We start from the raw sequence: 16,012 nt of genomic DNA, 5'->3' as shown, positions 1-16,012 counted from the left end.
TGCAACAGTATCAGAATCAGGAAGTCCCGATGGCTGCAGAGGCAGGGAATGTAGAGGAATACTTTGCAGAGCTCTTTGCACAGATCTTGGGGGAAACGCAGGCCTCCGACATTAGATTAGACAGAGTTCACCGGGTGGACCTGCCCAAAGCAGCGAATCTGCTCCCTCCGGACATCTTGACATGTGCTCATAGCTTCCTTCTGAACGAACACATTCTTCCTAAGGCCAGAGATGCCAACCAGGTACACTTTCGCAGCCATCCACTTCAACTCTTCCAGGACCTCTCTGCGATTACGTTGCGGAAGCGGAGAGAATTTCGCCCAGTAACTGCCTACGTCCGAGAGCACAATACCTCATATTCATGGGGTTACCCATTCCTACTGATCTTTAACTGGAAAGAGAATTCCCACCAACTGCGATGCATCAAAGCTGCATGCGACCTTCTCCAGATTGAACTGCCAGAGGGGTCACCCGGGAACACAGCGAAATTAGGAACCAGGCCCAATCGACGATCCTGATGGAGAAGGAGATCCCAGGGCTGAGGTCTCGCCAGGCCAGACCCAGCCATGATGGCCCAAGACAGAAAGGCAGTGCTGGAGAGCCTTGCGGGAGACCTGACACAAGGAAACACAGACTGAGAGGTCAAGGTTATAGCTCAATAGGCTTGTGGTTACAAGTCAGATGCTATCCGAGTTCGTGAGGGTGAGAATTTTATGCAGCCCTGCACTCGGAGCAGGTTTTCCCCTCAGAAGCCCCTCACGCTATCTTCGCACAGCTGAGACGAACCCGCCTGACTAAGGCCCAAGTGGCCTCCCTAGATGATTCAATCCGAATAGAGGAGGTCATCTCCTCTATCTTTAAGCAGAAAATCTTGAAATCCCCGTGTCCAGATGGCTTCTCTTCGGGGTTCTATAAAACCTTCTGCTCACACTTAGCCCCAGTTCTCACCTGGCTCTTCAATGATATTGTTCATGCGGCCATCCTCCCGCCTTCGATGCAAGAAGCGTCCATTGTCGCCATTGCAAACCTTGGAAGGACAGACGCTTTTGCGCCAATTACCGCCATATCTCACTCTTGAAAACTGAAGCAAAGTTGTTCACAGGAATCCTGGTGGCTCGTCTCAGTCCCTTTATTCAGGGATTGATAGGTCCAGACCAAGTTGGGTTTGTCCTGAGTAGACAATGTGACACACCATTGATAAAGCTCATTGAAGGGAGGAGTCTAGCATGTTACTCTCGGTTGACGCTGAGAAAGCGTATGACCGGGTTCATTGGCCTTTCCTGGAAGCGACACTGGCGCTCTTTGGGCTAGGGGAAAGGCTTAAATTCTGGGTCCTGAGTGGCTACAGGTCCCCAGTGGCCACTGTACGGGTGAACATGCATAGTTCTGAGGGTTTCCAAATACATCGGGGCAACCAGCAGGGCTGCCCTTTCTCACCCCTCCTTTTCGCTCTCTACATTGAACCCTTCATGCAGAGAGTGAGAGATCATCTCGGGATCAAGGGTGTTCCTCTCGGCGGAGAGGAACACCAAATCAACTTGTATGCAGTTGACATACTAGTCATGCTAGACGACCCCCACAAGAGCCTACCCCACTTCCTAAAAGAGCTGGAGGAATTTGGGGACGTGTCAGGGTTTCACATGAACATTCATAAATCCCAGGGTCTCAACATCTCAGTTCCCCTTTCTACAGTGGAGATTTTGAAACAATCCTACATGATTGGCTGGGCAGCCAAGCCCATTGCATATTTCGGGGTCCAGCTGTGTCCGAGGGTATGAATGCTCTTAACTATCGAGAGCTGTTGAAGAGCATATGCACCAACCTGGAGCAATATCAGCACTACCCACTCTCTTTGTTAGGCCGCGTCACAGCCTTAAGATGTCCACCCTGCCTAGATTAATCTTCCTATTCCTTAAGTGGCAAAATGGAAATTTTGTAAATGACATCAATTATTTGTAAAGATGAGTTGTTTTTATAGGAGGGAGATGAGTGGCATTGGCTGTCTCTTGCCATATAAGTGGATGGAATCTTCGGTGAAGGTTATTAGCCATAGTAGAATATTTAGTGTCTGAGTCCCATCTCGTCGTCACCTCCTGGTGGATGGGCATTTCCTTGAAATAAACCTCACTTTATCTCTACTGTCTGGTCGATGTACTTGTCTTTTCCTTTCACTTCTGATAAAATGTAATCAAATAGTTCTAAGGGCGTGTTTTAGTTCCATAACGGCTTGGGAAAAGGACCTCTGTGGCCCTGAAAGTTGGCAGCAAAAAATGTCATATCTTCAAGGTAACATCTTGGTTTTTGTACTGCAACTCGTACTTGGTATGTCAAGGTGATCGCCCAATGTGTTGATCTCAATGTATTAATACACTTAAAAATGTATATTTTGAAATGTAGCAATTCCATTTTCTTTGGCCTGCAGTAACCACCAAAACATTCTTTTACAGTCTGTTTTAACAAGTCTTTGCTTTATTTGTAGACAAAACCACGGTTTGAGCTCCACTGTTCAAGCGACGTGATTCATATCCGAACTTGCTCTGATTCTTGTGCAGCACTCATGAATCTAATTCAGTATATTGCCAATTATGGTGATTTGCATCCACCCACTAGAACGGAGCTTACGCCTGAAGTACCCAAGCAGGGTAGCAAGGTAAACATTTCTAAGTCTCCCTTGCTGATGAATGCTATTTTGTTCTGGGTCTTGGCTTGTATACCCCTGTAAAAAAACTGTTTATTATTTGCTGATTAAATATCTGAAAATGTGATTGACAGCTTGCCTGTGTTCTTCCGTATTACAACCTTAACAAGGTGATGGATTAAATACTTTAATTAATCTCAGCCTTTAACTCATAGAGCAGTCTGTCCTGAACTGGCAGGTGAGACCCCCTCCAGAAGGGACCACAAGCAACGCCAGACCACTTTCATCCTGCTTGGGGTTCATCAGTGAGGTGTACCTTGAGTCTTTTTGCAAAGTGAGCATGGAACCCTTGTCTGGATATACCCGTCACATTTAGGGCATCAACTGCAACAACAACAAGGTGATCGATGGAACGCTTCATTAATCTCAGCCACTGGAAATCACTCAGCCCACATCTTCGCCAACCATGCCATTGTAGACAAAGGCCCACAATATGCAGATCAGTACCGACCCTGGTCCTCAGGGGAAACTTTTTTGTATACTTCAGTGCAGTTGCGGTTGGTGGTGGTAGTGCTGCCAGGCGGTGACGTGTGGCGGGGGAGGGTCATGGTGGGGGGTAGTAAACTACGGAATAAGGCCAAATACAGGTACGTGAACATATAAATAAATAAAACAAATGTTGTTGCGCGCACTGCATCGCCATGGGTTGCTCAAAGTCAGCCAGAGAAAATGCTGCTCAGGGAGCCCCTTAAATGGTCATTAACCTCAAGATGGTGGGCAGGTAGGAAACCCCTACATCCCTTGAATTACAAGCTGCACACGGGAACTGAAACCCATAACCACAAAGTCCCATGTTGTGGGAAGGGCCTTCAAATATAAAAGTGTGTCTGATGTCACGTGGAGCAGGGAGAAGTGAGAAACATCGTACACTACTCACGAGGCAATAGAGAGTTCGAAATGACCAAAATCCAAGACTGCAGATAAACAAAATCGGAGCCGAAAAGTAAGTAAACTGCCAGCCACAAAAATGAATAAACTGTTTTAACACATTCTAGTGGGTATAAATTGAAGGAGACCGACGAGTGATCGAAGAACAAATCCCCAAAAGCTCATGCATTTAATCCACAATAATTGAGGGAAAATAAAGTAAGCATTTAATATGGACAACATGCGGTTAAGGAGTGGCACCACTGAACAAGTCCTAAGTCAAACAAAAGACCCCCTCATGGCAGTTCAGACAGCAAGTAGTCTGTGTGAAGCCAGGCACCATCGAAGGATACAGTGCAATTTGGGAGACATAGAGAACAAATGAACAGTGAAAAATAAAGATAAGCAAAAACATTCAATTAGCACATTAATATGATCAGATCAAACGAGTCAATGATACAGAGATATGACCTTGTTAAAAGGCAGACTTGCCAATAATACAATAAATACAGTGGGAGACCCAAATTTGAATATAGCCAGATGGGACAAAAACAAAGAACAGAAAGTCAATGTCATTATCAGTGGAACCCACATTGTCAATACCTATAGATGAAAACCGTCTGTATCGTTCCGCCATAGACATTGAGACCTGTAACAGCAGATTCATGGCAATCTATCCATCTGCATGTCAATATCATGAGGATCCGAAGAACGTTAGTCACTTTGGTATTCTTCAATACTTGTTCAGTTGCTTGCTATTTCTCGTGCTGTGCAGTGTGGCCTGTTTATAGTGCTCAACCAAAGGAGCATTGGTGATCCCATGGAATATTCTGCACCTAGGTTGAAGAATCCTGCAACAAATTCATTGGGTGGTCATTCCAATATAGATTTTACCACACAGTCACCAATCGGTGTAGAACACATTTCGGAAGTTACAGTTTGTATAACAGGAGAGGGAAAATTGCACCTTCATATGTTGTAAAACCTTCGTTTTAAAAGTGTCATTACAAACACTAGATGTACCACATTTAAAAGGACCCACTAGAGGCACCATACCCCATAATTGAGAGGTTTCGGTTGGCGTGGGGGTCCACCTGATCTGCGCTAATGTTATACTCTGGTTTATTGTTTTGCTGGGTACATTCTATGACAGCAAATATATGCTTATAGAAATGAATGCCACTAATTGCAAAATTAGAATAACCTGAAATTTAACCTTCTATCCCTTAACATGAGGGGTCTGACCTCCCGTTAAAAATGCCAAAAATATGGAGCCATTTTAGAGCAAAAATTCCAGATATAATCGTGTGCAACACAAGGGAGTATACCAGTTCAGGAAGAGGCACAGATCATACCCCGTCCAATTCTTGGAGTCAGCAAGAATTGCAGTTTTATGCAGATACGATCTTAAGAGCTGCAGTGGGCAAAGTAAGGAGAGACTTAGCTGGGAGGTTCCTTTCTGTCACCCTGGAGCAGCAAAGGAACAAGTTAACTTTCATTGATGTAAAGGTCCGTACACATTGCAAGACAAGTTTATATACAAGTCTTTGGAAGATTTCGTGAGGGGAGCTGAGAAACCAATTATTACAGTGGGAGATCTTCATATAGTATGGAATATGGAGTTGAACAATTAGTCGCTCAACATACAAGGCAAAGCTGATGCCCAAGCGATTGTGATTCCCAAATTATTGACTTAGCCGACGGTTGCATGGCTATTCTTCACCTACAGGAGAAGGATTTGTTCTTCTAATCTCACATACTATATTATCCATTTATTTTATTTTTAAAACTGTTTTATTTGATTTTGTTATTAGTACAGCTAGAGTTACTTGAGACGGCAGGCATTATTGGGCATCATATTCATCACATAGGGTACAGTAGTGTCATAGATCATGATAACTGCTCACGTTAGCAATTGTACACAATGTGATCAGGTATGCGGTTGACAGGCACATATGTGGCCTATGCTAGAGGATAAATGCAAAAACAACAGTTGATGGACAGAATTCTGAACAATGTCATACATTCACCCCAGTACAGAGATCTGGGCCTAAATCCATCGTTTTTTTGCACTCTACACCACCCCAGTTCAGACATGGCCATATGCAAATCAGCCTTGACCCTGTGCCTCATGGGAACAGTCCATCCCGAACTGCCAAGCCAGAAACCAGTCCTAGGATGCTTGATTCCGGTCCAGGAAAGACCTGGCTTGGCAGTTCGGGCTGGACTGTTCCCATGAGGCACAGGGTCAAGGCTGATTTGTATATGGCCATGTATGAACTGGGGTGGTGTGGAGTGCAAGAATACGATAGATTTAGGCCCAGATCTCTGTACTGGGGTGAATGTAAGACATTGTTCTGCATTCTGTCCATCAATTGTTGTTTTTGCATTTGTCACCCCGAGTGGGATGGGTATGCTCAGACGTGAGTCCCATGCTCTCCACACCACTGGAGTCAAGCTATCCTGGCTGAAGACGGCTGATAATCAGAAACCGGTCCAAGGATGCTTGATTCTGGTCCAGGAAAGAGATGGCTTGGCAGGTCGGGCTGGACTGTTCCCACGAGGCACAGGGTCAAGGCTGATTTGCATATGGCCATGTCTGAACCGTGGTGGTGTGGAGTGCAAAAAAACGATGGATTTAGGCCCAGATCTCTGTACTGGGGTGAATGTATGACATTGTTCTGCATTCTGTCCATCAATTGATATTTTTGCATTTGCCACCCCGAGTGGGATGGGTATGCTCAGACGTGTGTCCCATGCTCTCCACACCACTGGAGTCAAGCTATCCTGGCTGAAGACGGCTGATAGCCAGAAACCGGTCCTAGGATGCTTGATTCCGGTCCAGGAAAGACATGGCTTGGCAGTTTGGGCTGGACTGTTCCCATGAGGCACAGGGTCAAGGCTAATTTGCATATGGCCATGTCTGAACTGGGGTGGTGTGGAGTGCAAAAAAACAATGGATTTAGGTCCAGATCTCTGTACTGGGGTGAATGTATGACATTGTTCTGCATTCTGTCCATCAATTGTTGATTTTACATATGTTAGAGGATAGGTCGGAATGTAAAGGACAGAGGAAGGAGACGAGTAATAAGGCAGAGTAATCACATCACTGTCTACACATTAAGTATCTTCTGGGGTACAAATGCTAACAAATGTTTGATGTCGCACATACCTGCGGGTACTGTCCCGTAAAACCAGTAATATACTGGCGTTCAGCTGTGAGGAGGTGTCAATAAAAGATCCACTATTGGTAAGAGAAACTGTGGACTGTGCATTCAAAGATAGAATAAAAGTAATGAAAAGAGGAGTGCACAGTGTAAACAAGCAAACATATATCCCGTAGCCCCCCTCCCTTTATTTTCCCTCAGCCGTATATGACAAGACTCATAGCTCTCGTGTTTGACAGAGACTGACTATTACCCCATGCCTAGAGTGTGTGTCCGCTGTGTGTCGCAGGCAGTTTGTGTCCAGTAAAAGGAGACCGGTGCGGCGCATACGTTATGGTCACCCACGGGATTAAGCGCTGTCTATGGCTGACATACCTGTGAGGTCTGTGGTCAGCGTGCCCGGGTTCCGTTGCAGTGTGAGGTAGATTGTATCCCAGTATGGAGCGATGGGAACCTTAGGCAATCCCAGTGTCTCCTCGCCCTTAATAGTGCGGCTCTCCTCTTTGGAACATGCAAGCATGGAGTGACGCCAAGCCTGTATGTGCGGTGGTTCCTACGCTTTCCATCTCTTACTGACCAGGCGCTTGGCCACTATCATCCCCATAAATCTGGACGTGACCTTCGTGCTAGAGGTTCTACGGAACTTGTGCAATATGTATGTGGGCCAAGTGAAGGGTAGCTCGCTGTTGGTTCTCTTGTGTAGCAGAGCGGCCACGCCTCTCCAGTATTCCCCCAGCCTAAGGCAGGACCAAAGCATATGTAAGGAGATCGGCCCTTACTTACCTGCATCGCGGGCACGCTGTGTCTTTGTGGCTGAAGTATTGATACATTTTCGCGGGTGTGAGGTATGCTCTGTGAATGATGTATAGTTGTATATGTTCGGAAACGTATGTTTCTGGTGATACGTAAGGGGCTCTCAAGTACTCCATCCCATTCCTTATCCGTAAACTGGCTACCTAGGTCTACTTCCCACTTGTGGCAGAGTTTGACAAGGCTAAGTGCCGTGTGAGTTCAGTGGGGCCGTAAACCAGCGCGTCGGGTGTCTGCCTCGGCCCATGACATGCAGGTATTGTATGGTGAGGTGTATTTGCAGCTCTGCCGTGACTTCCCCCCACGATGCCGAGAGGGAGGCCACCAACGTGCGGTGGGTGAGGAACTGGCCAACCGGCATCCCCCCATCCTCCACGAGGTCGTGCCCCAGGGTGAAACAACCGGACTATATGTTCAAGGTGGTTGTGTAGTTGCTGTATCTGCGCAGTTGCGATCGGAGAGGTACTGTGCTATCCACTGCAGTTGAGAGGCTAGGTAGTAATGTTCAAGACAGGGGGCTGCCAGTCCGCCTTGATTAGTGGGCAGGTACAGCTTTTTCAGTGTCATCCTGTAACTAGCATTACCCCAGATGAAATCCCCGAGTTGTCTCTCAAAGACAGTGAAGAAGGAGGCAGGGACATACATGGGTAAGTTCGTAAAGTAGTATAGGAAACCGCTGGAGGGCCACCATTTTGGCGAGTGCTATCCTGCCTGCCTACTATCCTGCCTGCGGCCAATGGCAGCATGCTCCAGAAGCAAATCTGTGATTTGATAGATGTCACTGCTCTACCGAGATTCCCATCATATAACTTCTGCGATTGACAATAGATTTGGATTCCCAGGTAGCGAAAGGTAACGGGTGTCCAACCCACGAGGGTGTCACCTATAGCGAGTCCTGGATCGCAGAGCCCCTCTTTGAAGGGATAGAGGCAAGATTTACCTGCGTTTACTTTTAGTCCAGAAAGTGCAGCAAAATCTCCAAGCAGTCTAGTTAGTTGAGCAGGGACGCAGTCAATGTCCCTAAGATAGATGAGTAGGTCATCCGCATAAAGCGACACCTGGTGGGTAGCGTACCCACGGGTACCCCATCTGTCAGCTGGGTGCATACTGCTTCCGCCAGCGGCTCTATTGCCAGCGCGAACAGGAGCAGGGACAGGGGACACTATCTCACATACTATATCATAATTAATTATATATTCATGTCAAAATCTTTCCTACATTGGCTTCATCGAGCCCACATTTAAAACATTTCTTTTTTTGACCATGCACATGTAGTAATTGAATGGTGAGTAGGCCAGGTGGAGGCTAACATAAAGATATGGAAATTTCATAATTACATTCCTAGAAATATAATGGGATGAGTTCAGGACCACACTGAGAGGGTTGGAAGTAGCAGTGCAAGATAGGACCAACAGATAGAGAAAGTTGCTGGAGGCTCAACTTTCCTCAGAACTTGCAGATGTATAGAAGGAACACAACTGAGGCCACATCATATGGGGAATGGAAAGATAGCTGCTCTGAAAGGCTAACTTGAGGTACTCGGAACAAATAAGGCAGAAATTACTCTTCTAAAACTAGCAATACTTTTATGAAATGAACAGCAAAGCATTTAGGATCCTAGTTATAAGACTACATGCTCAATGGGCCATTACATTTATAGATCGGATGAAAAACACTGAATGAGGCTTAGCAGGGGTTCAGAATGCCAAGAACGACTTGTTCCCTTGTTTATACTATTGCCAGAAACTGGGTGGTGATTGAGCAATTGTAGAATTCCTGGTCTTGCTATCAATCTCAGCACTCCTCTGCAATGTCAAAATAGGCTAGGCAAGCCATAGAGACAAGAGAACTGTGAGAAATTGGGTTATTGATGGGGGGTGGAAACCCTTCTCAAGCAATAACCACAATTCTTGTTAGGGTTAACCACAAAAGTCTCTTAATTAACCTGTGGTTAGTTCTCTAGTAGCTTGGCACAAAAGCAGCCAGGCTTAGTTTAGAGCTAGTGTGTAAAGTATTCATGCAGCACACCAGCAGTAATAAAGTGAAAACACAGCACAAGAAAACTCCCACACCAATTAAAACCCATAGAGTAACATTTATTAAGTAAAATAAGACGAAAGCATGAAAGAAATATAATCAGTAGAACCATGGATATGCAATTTCAAAGATTCAGGTAAGTATAGCTCCCAAAAGCACAAATTGCCACATCCTTGGTTGTGCTAGACCAGGGAAAAGTCACAAATTCAGGTTGACTATGTTGGAGCACAGGCCAGATACAGGGGCCAAGTTAGTCCCACTGAAAAGTTACCTTTTCAAAGTCCGGCTCAAAGAGTCCAGTTCACAGGGGAGGAGGCGGCGACGAGCAGGGAGAGCATCGCGTATGGTCGCCGCTGTACTTAGCAGATAATCATTGCTGTAGTATGAAAAGCCGGTAGGTGTTGTGGTGGGTTGTTGCTGGAGCTTAGCATTGGTGGTCACCATGAGCTGTTGACGCTGTAGCGTGAAGTGCAAATCTCATGTTGCTGGTTGTCGCTGGCTGTGGCTATAGTGCGAAAAGTGGGGTCTGCCCGAGCTTCATGTTGGTGGTTGTTTTGGGCGGCAATATCTCAGCGTGAACTAGCCCGGTCGTGAAGAGCCAAGAACTTCAGGATTTCTCCTTATGTTCACAGGGGGAGCTCAACTTATGCCAGCCAAGTTTCGAGGAGACATGGGAAAGCACATCTTGGGGGTCAGGAACTCACTTCAGAAGAGGCCAGCAGGGCTCAGGCAGGTTCAATGCAGCCGGTCAGCTGAGCAGTTTCAGGGAGACCTCTGGATCTTGTTGTGGCCCTGTAGCTTAAACCAGGTGGCTTACCACCTGAGCCTTGAAGTCACTCTGCCTGGGAAGAAGGAAGGCCCAGTCTTCCTTCTCAAAGAGCAGGGCACTCCTCAAGTAGCAGGGCAATACTTATTCTTTAGTATCCACAGGTCCAGGAGTATACTGTAGAGTTAGTCTGAGGGTCCAATATTTCTAACTGGGACTCACATTGAAGTGGGAGAGAGGCCTTACAGTAGTGAAAAACATCTGTAAGCGTTTTTCAACACCTGGGCATGTAAAACTTAACTGTACATGCCCAATCTTTTAAATACAATGCACCCTCCCCAATGTCTGTTTAGGGCCTACCCTTGGGTGACTTATATGTATTAAAAAGAAGGTTTAGGCCTGGTAAAAAGTGTATTGTGCCAGGTTGAAATGGCAGTTTAAAACTGCACACAAGCTGCAATGACAGGCCTGAGACATGTATTGAAGGGCTACTTAATTGATTGGCACAATAAGTGCTGCAGGCCCATTAGTAGCATTTAATTTACTGTGGCCCTCTAAGTAAAGTATAAGTGTGGCAACTGGGTGTAAGCTAATTTTACTATGTTTTAAGGAGTGAGCAAAGGCACTTTATCTTTAGCACTGGTTAGCACACAGAGTTCTTAAGCCAACAAAAACAGATTTCAGCAAACAGAAGGGGAGAAAGCAAAGAAGTCTGGAGGAAGACCACATAAAATGCTGGCAGGTTTTGCATTACCCATGTGGGAAATGCAACCCAACCAAGTGCTTGGCCCAATGTGGTTACAGTCAAGTTCTCACTTACTCCTACAAAGCTCTTCAGGATCAAGGACCAGCCTATAGCATCGAACGACAGTACTTCCACCTACCCGCAAGACACCTGAGCTCCTCCTCACTAGCCCTTACGCACACACCCCACATCCATCAGAGCGGGCCACTCCTTCTCCTACATCACTGCAACGGCCTACCCCTCCATCTTGAAAGAGCACCCTCCCTAGCGGACTTCAGGAAGAAACTCAAGACCGGGCTCTTCGATGGAGACGTCACATCCACAGCCCCCAGATACCACTAGGGGGTAACAGTACTGCGCTTTACAAATGCTGATTGATTGATTGAAAAACATTTGCTGCTGACCTTATTGAACTATTGGCCACACTGTTCAGCTTATTTTCTCAAGAAAAAACGAGGACACGGACAATGCAAGAAGTCAAGACATCCTATATTTCCATACTGAGTGAGGACTGTAAGTTTTATAGGCCCATATCATTGCTCATACTCCGTTTTAAGATCTTAACCAACATATTTACTAATAGGCTGAATTTCCCTCTTATAGGGTGCTAGATAACCCAGCCATATTTGATGGGATCATATTCCTAGGCTTGCGAGTGACGCAACATGGTGGGCACAAATCAGAGCCTGCTGTTAATGAATGTGTTTGACGTAGTAAAGTATTAATAGCTGGAAACGAGCTGAAAGCTATCTCGCGGCCTCCTTCAGTTTAGCAAGCAATTTGATAAGATCTAGTCCCCGCTGATCTATCATCTGACGGAATTCACTCCAACTTTTTGAACTGCAAAAGATATAATGCCATTGAATAGAAGCAACACATATTTACCTGGGAGGATTTTTCCTTTAAAGAGCAGAGTAGTTCTGAGTCAGGCTCTGACCTGAGGGGGCGGGGACTTGGGAGTGTTCAGCTGAGCTGGATTTGTATTTTCTTAGAAGCCCTATTTTAAGTGCCTTCTTTGTTTTTGTTTTGTTTTATACAGGGGAAAGGGGCACGCCTCACAGTAATATTTCTAGATATGATGTAATGTGTAATGTGACCTCACTAGTGAGTATATCTTACCTGTTTTGTGTAATGTTTTTTGTTATGTACACCACACTTGGCCAATTGTACGTCTTTGGTGAGCGTGTTCAAGAATAAGAATATACACTTCATGCTTTGAGAATCTCTGATCCAGATGCTGGGGTCTAGTTTTATGACCCATTGGGAATAGGTCCAAAGTACTTTTTTGAACTTTGTTAGGAAGGTATATTCAAAACCCTAGTAAATAGAATATCCATTTCACTACACAATGGCTTCCCTGCGACAGGCATCCAGCATTATGATCTGTACTTGGCATAGTCACTTCTCTTTCATGCTCGTCGCTATGCTAGCAATTGACTTGTTCTTCACCCACCTATTTGACTTCTGCTTAGTTTCAAGGTGCTCTCCACACTCCCACCACTCCCAGTTTACTGTGCTTCCTCCAAGGTTCATTCTGATATTCTGCTAGCTTTTTCATCTTTTATCTCTGTGCAAATGATCTTTCATCCCTATACCTGTCACTATAGTCTCCGTCTGCATCACAGCCATCCAGCATTGAAGGCCTCCTTGCATGCACACTGTTTACTCCTTTAAGATCCTCGTTATCATTGGCCCGTTAAACACGCCACAGTAATCCTAAATGTAATATTAACAATTTCAGTCGGTATTTCCACACCTGTACCAGACCATTATGAGATTTACATCTGCAATGGGTACAATAACATATGGGAATCATGGTTTCTTCATATATTCCCGTTTGTTAACATCCCCTCACCCACCCTGGTCATTTTCGGATAAAGATTCATTCAGAAAATTCTCCTGCTTTCAGCAAGTGAGGTGTCCTGCTGCAACATTCCAGACACATGATCAGCATCATCACATAGGCCTTGATCATGAGGGTAGTTTTAATTACATCATGCCAGGGTGAACAGCACATTAATTTACTTACCTTTCTGCTCCCAAGTTAAAAATTGCATGCAATATTTATTGCATGTACGAAATACTCCAGGTGTATGGTCCATTTACGCCATCAATCACATGTGCTACACACATGTGAATATTACCACATGCAAAAAATAACATATGGCAGATAAAACCCACTTACAAGTATGAGAGATTCTTTACACCCATGGTAAAATGCCACCTTAAAATACCTCCAGACAAAAGCAGGTGTAAACGTTACTAAATATCTAGGGAATGAAGAAAAACTGAAACACAGTACAAAAACAAACAGCCGAAAATGCACAAAAACATAGTGCATGCACCTAACCAAAGAGTTAGACCAAGTTGATTCCAGCAACTCATATTTCCACTATGTAATACACCACCATAGATTCAGCAGTGGTAGGCCATAATATCATGCTGAGAATGATCCATGTTTTGCTACAATAAACAATGCCGGTTGAGAATGGAAACCAGGCCACAAGCTCAAAGGAATGCAGCAAGGCAGTATGGCAGCAATGCAGGATGAGAGCCATGATTGACAGGATGGAACCCCTAAAAATGAGTCAGTCTGAGATCCTGAGGACTTAAAAGCTTGAAATGGGTACAATACAAAAACTATTTTCATCATTAGAGATACCCTGGAGGCGATCAAAGGGATCCACTTCTATTTTCCTTTTCAGAAAATGGTCGCAGTGCTTGAGTTCTGAGCAGCAGGCACCAGACAATTAATAGTAGGATTAGTGCATGGCATTTCTCAGCCAACCTGCAACTAAATATTGACCAAGTGAGCAGCTTATACAGTTTCCAATGGACACCCACACAGCAATTGCCACCAAAGCAAACGTTAGTGCCACAGAGGTATTTCTTACATCATAGGGTCAAATGACTGGGCTCATGTACACCTAGTGGCCTCATGAAGATGGGAAAAAATATTCATTTATGGCTTCCACTCCAGACATGTTGAGGATAGTCATAATTTTTTCTTCTAATAGCTTGAGTTATAACTGAGGTGGAGAACCACCACCAGCTGCCTTGCTTCTGTGGGTGTGCCTGGCAAAACGCCTACACATCTAGCATTTCAAGGGTTGGAACTGTTTTGACTTTCTCAACATCATGTGGATATGGCATTGCTTTTGTTAGTTATATTCTTCCAAACGTCCTAAGAATGAGGTGACACATTTGCCAAAATACCACCTCCAAACCAAGATCTCCATCTCAGATTCCATGAATTTACTCCTTACTCTACTGGTGTCCAGGATGGAAGTGTTTGGCGGTTACTGGCGTCCAGGATGGAAGTGTTTGGCGGTTTCTGTTTGTGATAACCGAGGGACGTCATAGGATGGCAATAGATTATGTTTGTCTTGTTTTAAGGTACTTTGGCCACACAAAATGACTTCCTGCACACTCCACACAGGAAGGGGATGTTGATATGCTTTGGGGTTGTCATACTGATGCTATTTCTATTCTCTGGCGATTCATTTTCTCACTCCAGGAACTTCTGGCACTATCAGATGTGTTGTGCATATATTATATATTGTGTGCACTGTGTACCTTATACGACGAAGAGCACAGTCTGGTCTTTCACAAATTTGGCAAATCCAGATTGTGTGGGACACAATCATTTATACATGTTATTTACAGACCCTTGCCAAATTGGTAAATGCTGTTTTTTACCACCAAATTGGTAATCAGAGTCATGGAGTCTTACAAAACCCTAATGCATCTGAATTCAACTGAGATTTACACAGCCTTCCTGAAGAAACTGCTGTATCTGCTAGAACTTAGCAGCTCCATCAGGATATTGCATGACTTGTAAGCAAGATGGGGCGCGTATCCCCTGGTATTGGCCCCTTTGAGACTTAGAGTCCACTCATAATGAAGCCCTAAGGCAGTAATTATTTACTTCACAAATGCCTTGCCGCAATCTCCCAACACATTTGTATCCTTTCCATCTGCTAAGAATCATTGTGTACAAGTCCAATTCAATGTGAAGTTTGGGACTATCATCACATAACCTGCTGCAGCTTGTAAACACCTAATATTCAGAACATTAATACACATTTTCTTTCGCAGTTGTCAAAATCCCTAATCAGCATCCTTGTCATTTGCCAGCTTAATTAGTGCCAGAGCCTTTTACTCATTCCGTGCAGTGTAACTTCCCCTCCCTCTAATAAGTTATCAGCTTTGTTTTGAGTGCACTCATACATTGTCCAGTATACTCTCAAACCTCCTACTAACTGCACCAGTTTGGTTCATTGCCCCAAAACATAGGGCACACTTCAAGCTTGTCATTTTTGTATTCAAGTCAATACATTGTAGCTCACCTCCCTATTTCACTCAGAATTAAATGCCCTGACGATTGCCAAAATCTGTGCCGTCCAATTTCAAGTCCATCAAACCTCTTACATTCTACACTGTAACATTCTTCAAATTGAATTCTCTGTATCTGCCTTCAACTCAACCCTCAAAACCCGTCTTCTAATGAATGTCAAACTGAATTGTCATTGCCTACTTTCAAATACGCCCACATATCCATATTGAGAATTAATAAATATAGTTAAATTTGGTTTTGCCATTTCCAAAATTAGGCGCAATAGAAATACTTAGTCCTATATAATAAGTACTATTTTCAAACAGAAATAACTATTACAGATGTCTTCTTAAAATTACCCCACAAGGTGGTATCTGCCGTAAAACATACCTATAATATTTTCATTACTCACAAATGTAAACCCATCTCTGGCAAACAGTTCTCAGGCTTGCAGAATGACCTGGACTGACTGATAGCGGCACCAGCAGATTCTACCATTAATAACCTTCTACCCTTAATAATGAGGGCACCTAGCTTGCCACATACAAGTGGCCTCCTTTTCCTGCTTGTTCCAACCTGATCTATT

At 44.5% G+C, this 16,012-nt stretch overlaps 1 protein-coding gene across 2 annotated transcripts in view; it reads left to right on the top strand.

Annotated features, from left to right (window-relative positions):
• Nucleotides 1-16,012, top strand: part of ATG2B (autophagy related 2B) — a 1,072,129-nt gene that overhangs the window by 606,398 nt on the left and 449,719 nt on the right. For both annotated transcript variants that reach the window (XM_086937744.1, XM_086937743.1), the window contains exon 28: nt 2,480-2,650. In XM_086937744.1, the coding sequence (XP_086793870.1) occupies nt 2,480-2,650 (171 nt within the window). The remainder of the gene's footprint in view (nt 1-2,479; nt 2,651-16,012) is intronic.

This window comes from Lissotriton vulgaris, chromosome 9, assembly GCF_964263255.1.
Source record: "Lissotriton vulgaris chromosome 9, aLisVul1.2, whole genome shotgun sequence".
In the NCBI taxonomy this organism is placed as follows: Eukaryota; Metazoa; Chordata; class Amphibia; order Caudata; family Salamandridae; genus Lissotriton; species Lissotriton vulgaris.
Note: the sequence above shows the minus strand (reverse complement) of the source record. Positions and strands in the feature narration are given on the sequence as shown.